The sequence below is a fragment of the Chrysemys picta genome, unplaced genomic scaffold (genome assembly GCF_011386835.1).
Source record: "Chrysemys picta bellii isolate R12L10 unplaced genomic scaffold, ASM1138683v2 scaf90, whole genome shotgun sequence".
Taxonomy (NCBI): domain Eukaryota; kingdom Metazoa; phylum Chordata; order Testudines; family Emydidae; genus Chrysemys; species Chrysemys picta.
This window is the reverse complement of record NW_027052797.1, coordinates 67,918-85,127: the sequence shown is the minus strand read 5'-3', so window position 1 is coordinate 85,127 and position 17,210 is coordinate 67,918. Positions and strand designations below refer to the sequence as shown.

Sequence of the window (17,210 nt, the reverse complement as noted above, 5' to 3'; positions counted from 1 at the left end):
GAAGTGAGGGTCCGAAAGGAGCCCCCCACCTCCCCTGTTCATTTCCAGACTTTGTGACGTTTGCTTGGCTGGGCCATTTCTTGGCTTTTTTGAGAAAAGGGGCGAATTTTCCACGGCCTCCGCCATCCCCTTACAGCCGCCCCTTCGCCACACCATGTTCCATCTGACCGGGATAGGTCCCAAATAAGATTTCACTTCAAATCTCAAAAAAGCCAAGTAGAAATCATTCTGTAGGAATTTACTGTGACTAAGAGAAACAGAAGTTCAACTCTTCTCAAGTGGTGGAGGGTCGGGGGGAGTCGCTAAGCCGCAGGCACAGAAAGGCTCCCCTAGCTTAAGCGTGAGAGGTATAAGACCTTACACCCTGGTTACAGGGCAGTCATTTTGCCGGGCGTGTCAAAGTGACCTGTTAATTTGCATGGCAAAGGAGACCGAAACCCTCCTTACAGGGTGGTCCTTAAGCCAGGGGCCTTCCAATGGGCCAGAGCGAAAAGCGCTGTAAAGGAGAGACCTCCGTTCCCTCGGAAGTGGGTGGTCTCGTTGCCCAGCGAGTGCCAACGGCCCAAGAGGAGTTAGAAAGGGGAGACCTGCACCCTTCTGACAGGGAGAGGTCAACGGCCCGGGGCATTTTAAAGTCTAGGTCCTAAGGAGCTGAAACCCACAGAGACCTCAACCCGTTTTAAAGGGGGCTCGCTCCTCCTCAGCTATGGAAGGGACCCATAAAGCATTTTGGTTGGCAAGGAATGGACCGTGATCCTTGTTTACAGGGAGGTCCTTTTACCGGGCAGCTGAAGGGGGATTAAGCCTGTGAGGAGAAGTGTCGAACCCAATCCCTCGGTACAGGGGTGCGGTGTGTGCTGTGTGTGCAGCCGTTGGCCATGGCTTTTTCTTCCCTTTTCCTGCAGTTTCTTTGGTGCTTGTGTCGTCTTGTCCATTTTGTCCTTTGAGTTGCTAGAAAGAGGGAGGTGAAGCGGGTTAGCTGTGGCTCAGTAGAGAGCACGTGTACAAGGTAGATTCAGATGACATTGGCAAGGTACTAGGCCCTGCCGGAAATTACCCTAATGCCTACTTTTCGGCACCGATCTCTTTCAGAGCGCAGGAGAGCTTGCGGCAGAAGGCGGGTCCAGGTGGATGCAGAGGACGCGGGCTTTGACTTGGCTGAGTGCGTGAGTGAGGAGGGCACGGGACAGCTAGTAGGGCAAACCCTGAACCCTCTCAAGAGGCTGGTTTCTAGAACTATCTTCCAAATGGCAGTGTTACCTTGTGAAAGGCAGGGAAAGACCCACACCCTAGTTAGAGGGAGCTCACTTTGGACCTTGGCGTGAAGAGGGCCGATGCAGAGAGGAGAAAAGGGAAAGCGACCTGAACCCTGATTACAGGGCAGTCACCCTTTCTTTAATATAATACACCTCCGTTACACAATGAGGGTGGGGGGAGTCCTGAATGTGAAAAGATCTGGAAATGAACAGGTAAGGGAGGGATCCTGCTGAGTGTCCCCTTTCCAATCAATCCTCAGTCCCTCAGCGACACCCTTCCCGACTTACCTCCTACCCCACCAAGAAAATGACAACTTTGTGCCCCCTACCTTTACCAGAAAAGACCCCTTTTACTTGTGACGCGGTCCTGTTAGTAGGGTTAGGTGCACCCACGTGCCAGCTCTGAATACCACCGCATCTACCTACAACATCTCAACATGAACACATTTCAGAAAGGACCGCCACCTCAATCTCTTCCAACGTAGCCCGAGGAATCTCCTCTCTTTATCACCAAAGAGACACAAGGCCCGGAATTCGGACACAACAAATGGAGCTATCCGAATCCCTACAGTTAACGCTCGTCAGTCCGACAGCGTTCTTTCTTGTGCACAAGAAAACAAAGGGGAAAGTTGTGGTTGGTTGAGCGGTGTAAATTGGGCAGGGCAAAAGGACTTGAGGAAGGATTACACGGAAGTGAGGGTCCGAAAGGAGCCCCCCACCTCCCCTGTTCATTTCCAGACTTTGTGACGTTTGCTTGGTTGGGCCATTTCTTGGCTTTTTTGAGAAAAGGGGCGAATTTTCCACGGCCTCCGCCATCCCCTTACAGCCGCCCCTTCGCCACACCATGTTCCATCTGACCGGGATAGGTCCCAAATAAGATTTCACTTCAAATCTCAAAAAAGCCAAGTAGAAATCATTCTGTAGGAATTTACTGTGACTAAGAGAAACAGAAGTTCAACTCTTCTCAAGTGGTGGAGGGTCGGGGGGAGTCGCTAAGCCGCAGGCACAGAAAGGCTCCCCTAGCTTAAGCGTGAGAGGTATAAGACCTTACACCCTGGTTACAGGGCAGTCATTTTGCCGGGCGTGTCAAAGTGACCTGTTAATTTGCATGGCAAAGGAGACCGAAACCCTCCTTACAGGGTGGTCCTTAAGCCAGGGGCCTTCCAATGGGCCAGAGCGAAAAGCGCTGTAAAGGAGAGACCTCCGTTCCCTCGGAAGTGGGTGGTCTCGTTGCCCAGCGAGTGCCAACGGCCCAAGAGGAGTTAGAAAGGGGAGACCTGCACCCTTCTGACAGGGAGAGGTCAACGGCCCGGGGCATTTTAAAGTCTAGGTCCTAAGGAGCTGAAACCCACAGAGACCTCAACCCGTTTTAAAGGGGGCTCGCTCCTCCTCAGCTATGGAAGGGACCCATAAAGCATTTTGGTTGGCAAGGAATGGACCGTGATCCTTGTTTACAGGGAGGTCCTTTTACCGGGCAGCTGAAGGGGGATTAAGCCTGTGAGGAGAAGTGTCGAACCCAATCCCTCGGTACAGGGGTGCGGTGTGTGCTGTGTGTGCAGCCGTTGGCCATGGCTTTTTCTTCCCTTTTCCTGCAGTTTCTTTGGTGCTTGTGTCGTCTTGTCCATTTTGTCCTTTGAGTTGCTAGAAAGAGGGAGGTGAAGCGGGTTAGCTGTGGCTCAGTAGAGAGCACGTGTACAAGGTAGATTCAGATGACATTGGCAAGGTACTAGGCCCTGCCGGAAATTACCCTAATGCCTACTTTTCGGCACCGATCTCTTTCAGAGCGCAGGAGAGCTTGCGGCAGAAGGCGGGTCCAGGTGGATGCAGAGGACGCGGGCTTTGACTTGGCTGAGTGCGTGAGTGAGGAGGGCACGGGACAGCTAGTAGGGCAAACCCTGAACCCTCTCAAGAGGCTGGTTTCTAGAACTATCTTCCAAATGGCAGTGTTACCTTGTGAAAGGCAGGGAAAGACCCACACCCTAGTTAGAGGGAGCTCACTTTGGACCTTGGCGTGAAGAGGGCCGATGCAGAGAGGAGAAAAGGGAAAGCGACCTGAACCCTGATTACAGGGCAGTCACCCTTTCTTTAATATAATACACCTCCTTTACACAATGAGGGTGGGGGAGTCCTGAATGTGAAAAGATCTGGAAATGAACAGGTAAGGGAGGGATCCTGCTGAGTGTCCCCTTTCCAATCAATCCTCCGTCCCTCAGCGACACCCTTCCCGACTTACCTCCTACCCCACCAAGAAATGACAACTTTGTGCCCCCTACCTTTACCAGAAAAGACCCCTTTTACTTGTGACGCGGTCCTGTTAGTAGGGTTAGGTGCACCCACGTGCCGGCTCTGAATACCACCGCATCTACCTACAACATCTCAACATGAACACATTTCAGAAAGGACCGCCACCTCAATCTCTTCCAACGTAGCCCGAGGAATCTCCTCTCTTTATCACCAAAGAGACACAAGGCCAGGAATTCGGACACAACTAACGGAGCTGTCCGAATCCCTACAGTTGACGCTCGTCAGTCTGACAGCGTTCTTTCTTGTGCACAAGAAAACAAAGGGTGAAAGTTGTGGTTGGTTGAGCGGTGTAAATTGGGCAGGGCAAAAGGACTTGAGGAAGGATTACACGGAAGTGAGGGTCCGAAAGGAGCCCCCCACCTCCCCTGTTCATTTCCAGACTTTGTGATGTTTGCTTGTTTGGGCCATTGCTTGGCTTTTTTGAGAAAAGGGGCGAATTTTCCACGGCCTCCACCATCCCCTTACAGCCGCCCCTTCGCCACACCATGTTCCATCTGACCGGGATAGGTCCCAAATAAGATTTCACTTCAAATCTCAAAAAAGCCAAGTAGAAATCATTCTGTGGGAATTTACTGTGACTAAGAGAAACAGAAGTTCAACTCTTCTCAAGTGGTGGAGGGTCGGGGGGAGTCGCTAAGCCACAGGCACAGAAAGGCTCCCCTAGCTTAAGCGTGAGAGGTATAAGACCTTACACCCTGGTTACAGGGCAGTCATTTTGCCGGGCGTGTCAAAGTGACCTGTTAATTTGCATGGCAAAGGAGACCGAAACCCTCCTTACAGGGTGGTCCTTAAGCCAGGGGCCTTCCAATGGGCCAGAGCGAAAAGCGCTGTAAAGGAGAGACCTCCGTTCCCTCGGAAGTGGGTGGTCTCGTTGTCCAGCGAGTGCCAACGGACCAAGAGGAGTTAGAAAGGGGAGACCTGCACCCTTCTGACAGGGAGAGGTCAATGGCCCAAACGGCATTTTAAAGGCTAGGTCCTAAGGAGCTCAAACCCACAGAGACCTCAACCCGTTTTAAAGGGGGCTCGCTCCTCCTCAGCTATGGAAGGGACCCATAAAGCATTTTGGTTGGCAAGGAATGGACCGTGATCCTTGTTTACAGGGAGGTCCTTTTACCGGGCAGCTGAAGGGGGATTAAGCCTGTGAGGAGAAGTGTCGAACCCGATCCCTCGGTACAGGGGTGCGGTGTGTGCTGTGTGTGCGGTGTGTGCAGCCGTTGGCCGTGGCTTTTTCTTCCCTTTTCCTGCAGTTTCTTTGGTGCTTGTGTCCTCTTGTCCATTTTGTCCTTTGAGTTGCTAGAAAGAGAGAGGTGAAGCGGGTTAGCTGTGGCTCAGTAGAGAGCACGTGTACAAGGTAGATTCAGATGACATTGGCAAGGTACTCGGCCCTGCCGGAAATTACCCTAATTCCTACTTTTCGGCACCGATCTCTTTCAGAGCGCAGGAGAGCTTGCGGCAGAAGGCGGGTCCAGGTGGATGCAGAGGACGCGGGCTTTGACTTGGCTGAGTGCGTGAGTGAGGAGGGCACGGGACAGCTAGTAGGGCAAACCCTGAACCCTCTCAAGAGGCTGGTTTCTAGAACTATCTTCCAAATGGCAGTGTTACCTTGTGAAAGGCAGGGAAAGACCCACACCCTAGTTAGAGGGAGCTCACTTTGGACCTTGGCGTGAAGAGGGCCGATGCAGAGAGGAGAAAAGGGAAAGTGACCTGAACCCTGATTACAGGGCAGTCACCCTTTCTTTAATATAATACACCTCCGTTACACAATGAGGGTGGGGGGAGTCCTGAATGTGAAAAGATCTGGAAATGAACAAGTAAGGGAGGGATCCTGCTGAGTGTCCCCTTTCCAATCAATCCTCCGTCCCTCAGCGACATCGTTCCCGACTTACCTCCTACCCCACCAAGAAAATGACAACTTTGTGCCCCCTACCTTTACCAGAAAAGACCCCTTTTACTTGTGACGCGGTCCTGTTAGTAGGGTTAGGTGCACCCACGTGCCGGCTCTGAATACCACCGCATGTACCTACAACATCTCAACATGAACATATTTCAGAAAGGACCGCCACCTCAGTCTCTTCCAACGTAGCCCGAGGAATCTCCTCTCTTTATCACCAAAGAGACACAAGGCCTGGAATTCAGACACAACTAACGGAGCTGTCCGAATCCCTACAGTTGACGCTCGTCAGTCCGACAGTGTTCTTTCTTGTGCACAAGAAAACAAAGGGGAAAGTTGTGGTTGGTTGAGCGGTGTAAATTGGGCAGGGCAAAAGGACTTGAGGAAGGATTACACGGAAGTGAGGGTCCGAAAGGAGCCCCCCACCTCCCCTGTTCATTTCCAGACTTTGTGACGTTTGCTTGGTTGGGCCATTTCTTGGCTTTTTTGAGAAAAGGGGCGAATTTTCCACGGCCTCCGCCATCCCCTTACAGCCGCCCCTTTGCCACACCATGTTCCATCTGACCGGGATAGGTCCCAAATAAGATTTCACTTCAAATCTCAAAAAAGCCAAGTAGAAATCATTCTGTGGGAATTTACTGTGACTAAGAGAAACAGAAGTTCAACTCTTCACAAGTGGTGGAGGGTCGGGGGGAGTCGCTAAGCCACAGGCACAGAAAGGCTCCCCTAGCTTAAGCGTGAGAGGTATAAGACCTTACACCCTGGTTACAGGGCAGTCATTTTGCCGGGCGTGTCAAAGTGACCTGTGGCTTAATTTGCATGGCAAAGGAGACCGAAACCCTCCTTACAGGGTGGTCCTTAAGCCAGGGGCCTTCAATGGGCCAGAGCGAAAAGCGCTGTAAAGGAGAGACCTCCGTTCCCTCGGAAGTGGGTGGTCTCGTTGCCCAGCGAGTGCCAACGGCCCAAGAGGAGTTAGAAAGGGGAGACCTGCACCCTTCTGACAGGGAGAGGTCAACGGCCCGGGGCATTTTAAAGGCTAGGTCCTAAGGAGCTCAAACCCACAGAGACCTCAACCCGTTTTAAAGGGGGCTCGCTCCTCCTCAGCTGTGGAAGGGACCCATAAAGCATTTTGGTTGGCAAGGAATGGACCGTGATCCTTGTTTACAGGGAGGTCCTTTTACCGGGCACCTGAAGGGGGATTAAGCCTGTGAGGAGAAGTGTCGAACCCGATCCCTCGGTACAGGGGTGCGGTGTGTGCAGCCGTTGGCCGTGGCTTTTTCTTCCCTTTTCCTGCAGTTTCTTTGGTGCTTGTGTCGTCTTGTCCATTTTGTCCTTTGAGTTGCTAGAAAGAGAGAGGTGAAGCGGGTTAGCTGTGGCTCAGCAGAGAGCACGTGTACAAGGTAGATTCAGATGACATTGGCAAGGTACTCGGCCCTGCCGGAAATTACCCTAATGCCTACTTTTCGGCACCGATCTCTTTCAGAGCGCAGGAGAGCTTGCGGCAGAAGGCGGGTCCAGGTGGATGCAGAGGACGCGGGCTTTGACTTGGCTGAGTGCGTGAGTGAGGAGGGCACGGGACAGCTAGTAGGGCAAACCCTGAACCCTCTCAAGAGGCTGGTTTCTAGAACTATCTTCCAAATGGCAGTGTTACCTTGTGAAAGGCAGGGAAAGACCCACACCCTAGTTAGAGGGAGCTCACTTTGGACCTTGGCGTGAAGAGGGCCGATGCAGAGAGGAGAAAAGGGAAAGCGACCTGAACCCTGATTACAGGGCAGTCACCCTTTCTTTAATATAATACACCTCCGTTACACAATGAGGGTGGGGGGAGTCCTGAATGTGAAAAGATCTGGAAATGAACAGGTAAGGGAGGGATCCTGCTGAGTGTCCCCTTTCCAATCAATCCTCAGTCCCTCAGCGACACCCTTCCCGACTTACCTCCTACCCCACCAAGAAAATGACAACTTTGTGCCCCCTACCTTTACCAGAAAAGACCCCTTTTACTTGTGACGCGGTCCTGTTAGTAGGGTTAGGTGCACCCACGTGCCAGCTCTGAATACCACCGCATCTACCTACAACATCTCAACATGAACACATTTCAGAAAGGACCGCCACCTCAATCTCTTCCAACGTAGCCCGAGGAATCTCCTCTCTTTATCACCAAAGAGACACAAGGCCCGGAATTCGGACACAACAAATGGAGCTATCCGAATCCCTACAGTTAACGCTCGTCAGTCCGACAGCGTTCTTTCTTGTGCACAAGAAAACAAAGGGGAAAGTTGTGGTTGGTTGAGCGGTGTAAATTGGGCAGGGCAAAAGGACTTGAGGAAGGATTACACGGAAGTGAGGGTCCGAAAGGAGCCCCCCACCTCCCCTGTTCATTTCCAGACTTTGTGACGTTTGCTTGGTTGGGCCATTTCTTGGCTTTTTTGAGAAAAGGGGCGAATTTTCCACGGCCTCCGCCATCCCCTTACAGCCGCCCCTTCGCCACACCATGTTCCATCTGACCGGGATAGGTCCCAAATAAGATTTCACTTCAAATCTCAAAAAAGCCAAGTAGAAATCATTCTGTGGGAATTTACTGTGACTAAGAGAAACAGAAGTTCAACTCTTCTCAAGTGGTGGAGGGTCGGGGGGAGTCGCTAAGCCACAGGCACAGAAAGGCACCCCTAGCTTAAGCGTGAGAGGTATAAGACCTTACACGCTGGTTACAGGGCAGTCATTTTGCCGGGCGTGTCAAAGTGACCTGTGGCTTAATTTGCATGGCAAAGGCGACCGAAACCCTCCTTACAGGGTGGTCCTTAAGCCAGGGGCCTTCCAATGGGCCAGAGCGAAAAGCGCTGTAAAGGAGAGACCTCCGTTCCCTCGGAAGTGGGTGGTCTCGTTGCCCAGCGAGTGCCAACGGCCCAAGAGGAGTTAGAAAGGGGAGACCTGCACCCTTCTGACAGGGAGAGGTCAACGGCCCGGGGCATTTTAAAGGCTAGGTCCTAAGGAGCTGAAACTCACAGAGACCTCAACCCGTTTTAAAGGGGGCTCGCTCCTCCTCAGCTATGGAAGGGACCCATAAAGCATTTTGGTTGGCAAGGAATGGACCGTGATCCTTGTTTACAGGGAGGTCCTTTTACCGGGCAGCTGAAGGGGGATTAAGCCTGTGAGGAGAAGTGTCGAACCCGATCCCTCGGTACAGGGGTGCGGTGTGTGCTGTGTGTGCGGTGTGTGCAGCCGTTGGCCGTGGCTTTTTCTTCCCTTTTCCTGCAGTTTCTTTGGTGCTTGTGTCCTCTTGTCCATTTTGTCCTTTGAGTTGCTAGAAAGAGAGAGGTGAAGCGGGTTAGCTGTGGCTCAGTAGAGAGCACGTGTACAAGGTAGATTCAGATGACATTGGCAAGGTACTCGGCCCTGCCGGAAATTACCCTAATTCCTACTTTTCGGCACCGATCTCTTTCAGAGCGCAGGAGAGCTTGCGGCAGAAGGCGGGTCCAGGTGGATGCAGAGGACGCGGGCTTTGACTTGGCTGAGTGCGTGAGTGAGGAGGGCACGGGACAGCTAGTAGGGCAAACCCTGAACCCTCTCAAGAGGCTGGTTTCTAGAACTATCTTCCAAATGGCAGTGTTACCTTGTGAAAGGCAGGGAAAGACCCACACCCTAGTTAGAGGGAGCTCACTTTGGACCTTGGCGTGAAGAGGGCCGATGCAGAGAGGAGAAAAGGGAAAGCGACCTGAACCCTGATTACAGGGCAGTCACCCTTTCTTTAATATAATACACCTCCGTTACACAATGAGGGTGGGGGAGTCCTGAATGTGAAAAGATCTGGAAATGAACAGGTAAGGGAGGGATCCTGCTGAGTGTCCCCTTTCCAATCAATCCTCCTTCCCTCAGCGACACCCTTCCCGACTTACCTCCTACCCCACCAAGAAAATGACAACTTTGTGCCCCCTACCTTTACCAGAAAAGACCCCTTTTACTTGTGACGTGGTCCTGTTAATAGGGTTAGGTGCACCCACCTGCCGGCTCTGATACCACCGCATCTACCTACAACATCTCAACATGAACACATTTCAGAAAGGACCGCCACCTCAGTCTCTTCCAACGTAGCCCGAGGAAACTCCTCTCTTTATCACCAAAGAGACACAAGGCCAGGAATTCGGACACAACAAACGGAGCTGTCCGAATCCCTACAGTTAACGCTCGTCAGTCCGACAGCGTTCTTTCTTGTGCACAAGAAAACAAAGGGGAAAGTTGTGGTTGGTTGAGCGGTGTAAATTGGGCAGGGCAAAAGGACTTGAGGAAGGATTACACGGAAGTGAGGGTCCGAAAGGAGCCCCCCACCTCCCCTGTTCATTTCCAGACTTTGTGACGTTTGCTTGGTTGTGCCATTTCTTAGCTTTTTTGAGAAAAGGGGCGAATTTTCCACGGCCTCCTCCATCCCCTTACAGCCGCCCCTTCGCCACACCATGTTCCATCTGACCGGGATAGGTCCCAAATAAGATTTCACTTCAAATCTCAAAAAAGCCAAGTAGAAATCATTCTGTGGGAATTTACTGTGACTAAGAGAAACAGAAGTTCAACTCTTCTCAAGTGGTGGAGGGTCGGGGGGAGTCGCTAAGCCACAGGCACAGAAAGGCTCCCCTAGCTTAAGCGTGAGAGGTATAAGACCTTACACCCTGGTTACAGGGCAGTCATTTTGCCGGGCGTGTCAAAGTGACCTGTGGCTTAATTTGCATGGCAAAGGAGACCGAAACCCTCCTTACAGGGTGGTCCTTAAGCCAGGGGCCTTCCAATGGGCCAGAGCGAAAAGCGCTGTAAAGGAGAGACCTCCGTTCCCTCGGAAGTGGGTGGTCTCGTTGCCCAGCGAGTGCCAACAGCCCAAGAGGAGTTAGAAAGGGGAGACCTGCACCCTTCTGACAGGGAGAGGTCAACGGCCCGGGGCATTTTAAAGGCTAGGTCCTAAGGAGCTCAAACCCACAGAGACCTCAACCCTTTTTAAAGGGGGTTCGCTCCGCCTCAGCTATGGAAGGGACCCATAAAGCATTTTGGTTAGCAAGGAATGGACCGTGATCCTTGTTTACAGGGAGGTCCTTTTACCGGGCAGCTGAAGGGGGATTAAGCCTGTGAGGAGAAGTGTCGAACCCGATCCCTCGGTACAGGGGTGCGGTGTGTGCTGTGTGTGCGGTGTGTGCAGCCGTTGGCCGTGGCTTTTTCTTCCCTTTTCCTGCAGTTTCTTTGGTGCTTGTGTCGTCTTGTCCATTTTGTCCTTTGAGTTGCTAGAAAGAGAGAGGTGAAGCGGGTTAGCTGTGGCTCAGTAGAGAGCACGTGTACAAGGTAGATTCAGATGACATTGGCAAGGTACTCGGCCCTGCCGGAAATTACCCTAATGCCTACTTTTCGGCACCGATCTCTTTCAGAGCGCAGGAGAGCTTGCGGCAGAAGGCGGGTCCAGGTGGATGCAGAGGACGCGGGCTTTGACTTGGCTGAGTGCGTGAGTGAGGAGGGCACGGGACAGCTAGTAGGGCAAACCCTGAACCCTCTCAAGAGGCTGGTTTCTAGAACTATCTTCCAAATGGCAGTGTTACCTTGTGAAAGGCAGGGAAAGACCCACACCCTAGTTAGAGGGAGCTCACTTTGGACCTTGGCGTGAAGAGGGCCGATGCAGAGAGGAGAAAAGGGAAAGCGACCTGAACCCTGATTACAGGGCAGTCACCCTTTCTTTAATATAATACACCTCCGTTACACAATGAGGGTGGGGGAGTCCTGAATGTGAAAAGATCTGGAAATGAACAGGTAAGGGAGGGATCCTGCTGAGTGTCCCCTTTCCAATCAATCCTCAGTCCCTCAACGACACCCTTCCCGACTTACCTCCTAACCCACCAAGAAAATGACAACTTTGTGCCCCCTACCTTTACCAGAAAAGACCCCTTTTACTTGTGACGCAGTCCTGTTAGTAGGGTTAGGTGCACCCACGTGCCGGCTCTGAATACCACCGCATCTACCTACAACATCTCAACATGAACACATTTCAGAAAGGACCGCCACCTCAATCTCTTCCAACGTAGCCCGAGGAATCTCCTCTCTTTATCACCAAAGAGACACAAGGCCAGGAATTCGGACACAACTAACGGAGCTGTCCGAATCCCTACAGTTGACGCTCGTCAGTCCGACAGCGTTCTTTCTTGTGCACAAGAAAACAAAGGGTGAAAGTTGTGGTTGGTTGAGCGGTGTAAATTGGGCAGGGCAAAAGGACTTGAGGAAGGATTACACGGAAGTGAGGGTCCGAAAGGAGCCCCCCACCTCCCCTGTTCATTTCCAGACTTTGTGACGTTTGCTTGGCTGGGCCATTTCTTGGCTTTTTTGAGAAAAGGGGCGAATTTTCCACGGCCTCCGCCATCCCCTTACAGCCGCCCCTTCGCCACACCATGTTCCATCTGACCGGGATAGGTCCCAAATAAGATTTCACTTCAAATCTCAAAAAAGCCAAGTAGAAATCATTCTGTAGGAATTTACTGTGACTAAGAGAAACAGAAGTTCAACTCTTCTCAAGTGGTGGAGGGTCGGGGGGAGTCGCTAAGCCACAGGCACAGAAAGGCTCCCCTAGCTTAAGCGTGAGAGGTATAAGACCTTACACCCTGGTTACAGGGCAGTCATTTTGCCGGGCGTGTCAAAGTGACCTGTTAATTTGCATGGCAAAGGAGACCGAAACCCTCCTTACAGGGTGGTCCTTAAGCCAGGGGCCTTCCAATGGGCCAGAGCGAAAAGCGCTGTAAAGGAGAGACCTCCGTTCCCTCGGAAGTGGGTGGTCTCGTTGCCCAGCGAGTGCCAACGGCCCAAGAGGAGTTAGAAAGGGGAGACCTGCACCCTTCTGACAGGGAGAGGTCAACGGCCCGGGGCATTTTAAAGTCTAGGTCCTAAGGAGCTGAAACCCACAGAGACCTCAACCCGTTTTAAAGGGGGCTCGCTCCTCCTCAGCTATGGAAGGGACCCATAAAGCATTTTGGTTGGCAAGGAATGGACCGTGATCCTTGTTTACAGGGAGGTCCTTTTACCGGGCAGCTGAAGGGGGATTAAGCCTGTGAGGAGAAGTGTCGAACCCAATCCCTCGGTACAGGGGTGCGGTGTGTGCTGTGTGTGCAGCCGTTGGCCATGGCTTTTTCTTCCCTTTTCCTGCAGTTTCTTTGGTGCTTGTGTCGTCTTGTCCATTTTGTCCTTTGAGTTGCTAGAAAGAGGGAGGTGAAGCGGGTTAGCTGTGGCTCAGTAGAGAGCACGTGTACAAGGTAGATTCAGATGACATTGGCAAGGTACTAGGCCCTGCCGGAAATTACCCTAATGCCTACTTTTCGGCACCGATCTCTTTCAGAGCGCAGGAGAGCTTGCGGCAGAAGGCGGGTCCAGGTGGATGCAGAGGACGCGGGCTTTGACTTGGCTGAGTGCGTGAGTGAGGAGGGCACGGGACAGCTAGTAGGGCAAACCCTGAACCCTCTCAAGAGGCTGGTTTCTAGAACTATCTTCCAAATGGCAGTGTTACCTTGTGAAAGGCAGGGAAAGACCCACACCCTAGTTAGAGGGAGCTCACTTTGGACCTTGGCGTGAAGAGGGCCGATGCAGAGAGGAGAAAAGGGAAAGCGACCTGAACCCTGATTACAGGGCAGTCACCCTTTCTTTAATATAATACACCTCCGTTACACAATGAGGGTGGGGGGAGTCCTGAATGTGAAAAGATCTGGAAATGAACAGGTAAGGGAGGGATCCTGCTGAGTGTCCCCTTTCCAATCAATCCTCAGTCCCTCAGCGACACCCTTCCCGACTTACCTCCTACCCCACCAAGAAAATGACAACTTTGTGCCCCCTACCTTTACCAGAAAAGACCCCTTTTACTTGTGACGCGGTCCTGTTAGTAGGGTTAGGTGCACCCACGTGCCAGCTCTGAATACCACCGCATCTACCTACAACATCTCAACATGAACACATTTCAGAAAGGACCGCCACCTCAATCTCTTCCAACGTAGCCCGAGGAATCTCCTCTCTTTATCACCAAAGAGACACAAGGCCCGGAATTCGGACACAACAAATGGAGCTATCCGAATCCCTACAGTTAACGCTCGTCAGTCCGACAGCGTTCTTTCTTGTGCACAAGAAAACAAAGGGGAAAGTTGTGGTTGGTTGAGCGGTGTAAATTGGGCAGGGCAAAAGGACTTGAGGAAGGATTACACGGAAGTGAGGGTCCGAAAGGAGCCCCCCACCTCCCCTGTTCATTTCCAGACTTTGTGACGTTTGCTTGGTTGGGCCATTTCTTGGCTTTTTTGAGAAAAGGGGCGAATTTTCCACGGCCTCCGCCATCCCCTTACAGCCGCCCCTTCGCCACACCATGTTCCATCTGACCGGGATAGGTCCCAAATAAGATTTCACTTCAAATCTCAAAAAAGCCAAGTAGAAATCATTCTGTGGGAATTTACTGTGACTAAGAGAAACAGAAGTTCAACTCTTCTCAAGTGGTGGAGGGTCGGGGGGAGTCGCTAAGCCACAGGCACAGAAAGGCACCCCTAGCTTAAGCGTGAGAGGTATAAGACCTTACACGCTGGTTACAGGGCAGTCATTTTGCCGGGCGTGTCAAAGTGACCTGTGGCTTAATTTGCATGGCAAAGGCGACCGAAACCCTCCTTACAGGGTGGTCCTTAAGCCAGGGGCCTTCCAATGGGCCAGAGCGAAAAGCGCTGTAAAGGAGAGACCTCCGTTCCCTCGGAAGTGGGTGGTCTCGTTGCCCAGCGAGTGCCAACGGCCCAAGAGGAGTTAGAAAGGGGAGACCTGCACCCTTCTGACAGGGAGAGGTCAACGGCCCGGGGCATTTTAAAGGCTAGGTCCTAAGGAGCTGAAACTCACAGAGACCTCAACCCGTTTTAAAGGGGGCTCGCTCCTCCTCAGCTATGGAAGGGACCCATAAAGCATTTTGGTTGGCAAGGAATGGACCGTGATCCTTGTTTACAGGGAGGTCCTTTTACCGGGCAGCTGAAGGGGGATTAAGCCTGTGAGGAGAAGTGTCGAACCCGATCCCTCGGTACAGGGGTGCGGTGTGTGCTGTGTGTGCAGCCGTTGGCCGTGGCTTTTTCTTCCCTTTTCCTGCAGTTTCTTTGGTGCTTGTGTCGTCTTGTCCATTTTGTCCTTTGAGTTGCTAGAAAGAGAGAGGTGAAGCGGGTTAGCTGTGGCTCAGTAGAGAGCACGTGTACAAGGTAGATTCAGATGACATTGGCAAGGTACTCGGCCCTGCCGGAAATTACCCTAATTCCTACTTTTCGGCACCGATCTCTTTCAGAGCGCAGGAGAGCTTGCGGCAGAAGGCGGGTCCAGGTGGATGCAGAGGACGCGGGCTTTGACTTGGCTGAGTGCGTGAGTGAGGAGGGCACGGGACAGCTAGTAGGGCAAACCCTGAACCCTCTCAAGAGGCTGGTTTCTAGAACTATCTTCCAAATGGCAGTGTTACCTTGTGAAAGGCAGGGAAAGACCCACACCCTAGTTAGAGGGAGCTCACTTTGGACCTTGGCGTGAAGAGGGCCGATGCAGAGAGGAGAAAAGGGAAAGCGACCTGAACCCTGATTACAGGGCAGTCACCCTTTCTTTAATATAATACACCTCCGTTACACAATGAGGGTGGGGGAGTCCTGAATGTGAAAAGATCTGGAAATGAACAGGTAAGGGAGGGATCCTGCTGAGTGTCCCCTTTCCAATCAATCCTCCTTCCCTCAGCGACACCCTTCCCGACTTACCTCCTACCCCACCAAGAAAATGACAACTTTGTGCCCCCTACCTTTACCAGAAAAGACCCCTTTTACTTGTGACGTGGTCCTGTTAATAGGGTTAGGTGCACCCACCTGCCGGCTCTGATACCACCGCATCTACCTACAACATCTCAACATGAACACATTTCAGAAAGGACCGCCACCTCAGTCTCTTCCAACGTAGCCCGAGGAAACTCCTCTCTTTATCACCAAAGAGACACAAGGCCAGGAATTCGGACACAACAAACGGAGCTGTCCGAATCCCTACAGTTAACGCTCGTCAGTCCGACAGCGTTCTTTCTTGTGCACAAGAAAACAAAGGGGAAAGTTGTGGTTGGTTGAGCGGTGTAAATTGGGCAGGGCAAAAGGACTTGAGGAAGGATTACACGGAAGTGAGGGTCCGAAAGGAGCCCCCCACCTCCCCTGTTCATTTCCAGACTTTGTGACGTTTGCTTGGTTGTGCCATTTCTTAGCTTTTTTGAGAAAAGGGGCGAATTTTCCACGGCCTCCTCCATCCCCTTACAGCCGCCCCTTCGCCACACCATGTTCCATCTGACCGGGATAGGTCCCAAATAAGATTTCACTTCAAATCTCAAAAAAGCCAAGTAGAAATCATTCTGTGGGAATTTACTGTGACTAAGAGAAACAGAAGTTCAACTCTTCTCAAGTGGTGGAGGGTCGGGGGGAGTCGCTAAGCCACAGGCACAGAAAGGCTCCCCTAGCTTAAGCGTGAGAGGTATAAGACCTTACACCCTGGTTACAGGGCAGTCATTTTGCCGGGCGTGTCAAAGTGACCTGTGGCTTAATTTGCATGGCAAAGGAGACCGAAACCCTCCTTACAGGGTGGTCCTTAAGCCAGGGGCCTTCCAATGGGCCAGAGCGAAAAGCGCTGTAAAGGAGAGACCTCCGTTCCCTCGGAAGTGGGTGGTCTCGTTGCCCAGCGAGTGCCAACAGCCCAAGAGGAGTTAGAAAGGGGAGACCTGCACCCTTCTGACAGGGAGAGGTCAACGGCCCGGGGCATTTTAAAGGCTAGGTCCTAAGGAGCTCAAACCCACAGAGACCTCAACCCTTTTTAAAGGGGGTTCGCTCCGCCTCAGCTATGGAAGGGACCCATAAAGCATTTTGGTTAGCAAGGAATGGACCGTGATCCTTGTTTACAGGGAGGTCCTTTTACCGGGCAGCTGAAGGGGGATTAAGCCTGTGAGGAGAAGTGTCGAACCCGATCCCTCGGTACAGGGGTGCGGTGTGTGCTGTGTGTGCGGTGTGTGCAGCCGTTGGCCGTGGCTTTTTCTTCCCTTTTCCTGCAGTTTCTTTGGTGCTTGTGTCGTCTTGTCCATTTTGTCCTTTGAGTTGCTAGAAAGAGAGAGGTGAAGCGGGTTAGCTGTGGCTCAGTAGAGAGCACGTGTACAAGGTAGATTCAGATGACATTGGCAAGGTACTCGGCCCTGCCGGAAATTACCCTAATGCCTACTTTTCGGCACCGATCTCTTTCAGAGCGCAGGAGAGCTTGCGGCAGAAGGCGGGTCCAGGTGGATGCAGAGGACGCGGGCTTTGACTTGGCTGAGTGCGTGAGTGAGGAGGGCACGGGACAGCTAGTAGGGCAAACCCTGAACCCTCTCAAGAGGCTGGTTTCTAGAACTATCTTCCAAATGGCAGTGTTACCTTGTGAAAGGCAGGGAAAGACCCACACCCTAGTTAGAGGGAGCTCACTTTGGACCTTGGCGTGAAGAGGGCCGATGCAGAGAGGAGAAAAGGGAAAGCGACCTGAACCCTGATTACAGGGCAGTCACCCTTTCTTTAATATAATACACCTCCGTTACACAATGAGGGTGGGGGAGTCCTGAATGTGAAAAGATCTGGAAATGAACAGGTAAGGGAGGGATCCTGCTGAGTGTCCCCTTTCCAATCAATCCTCAGTCCCTCAACGACACCCTTCCCGACTTACCTCCTAACCCACCAAGAAAATGACAACTTTGTGCCCCCTACCTTTACCAGAAAAGA

At 52.1% G+C, this 17,210-nt stretch overlaps 1 protein-coding gene across 25 annotated transcripts in view; it reads left to right on the top strand.

The window, feature by feature from the left end:
• Positions 1 to 17,210, top strand: part of LOC135977977 (uncharacterized) — a 143,872-nt gene that overhangs the window by 66,425 nt on the left and 60,237 nt on the right. Inside the window, exons 19-25 of one of the 25 annotated variants that reach the window (XM_065579098.1) lie at positions 1,093 to 1,166; positions 3,039 to 3,108; positions 4,995 to 5,068; positions 6,935 to 7,004; positions 8,894 to 8,963; positions 10,851 to 10,920; positions 12,797 to 13,045. The exons of the other annotated variants lie outside the window; for them this stretch is intronic. Coding sequence (XP_065435170.1) covers positions 1,093 to 1,166; positions 3,039 to 3,108; positions 4,995 to 5,068; positions 6,935 to 7,004; positions 8,894 to 8,963; positions 10,851 to 10,911 — 419 coding nt within the window. The 3' untranslated portion in view covers positions 10,912 to 10,920; positions 12,797 to 13,045. Of the gene's footprint in view, positions 1 to 1,092; positions 1,167 to 3,038; positions 3,109 to 4,994; positions 5,069 to 6,934; positions 7,005 to 8,893; positions 8,964 to 10,850; positions 10,921 to 12,796; positions 13,046 to 17,210 lie in introns of those variants that run through there. 25 annotated transcript variants of the gene reach the window in all.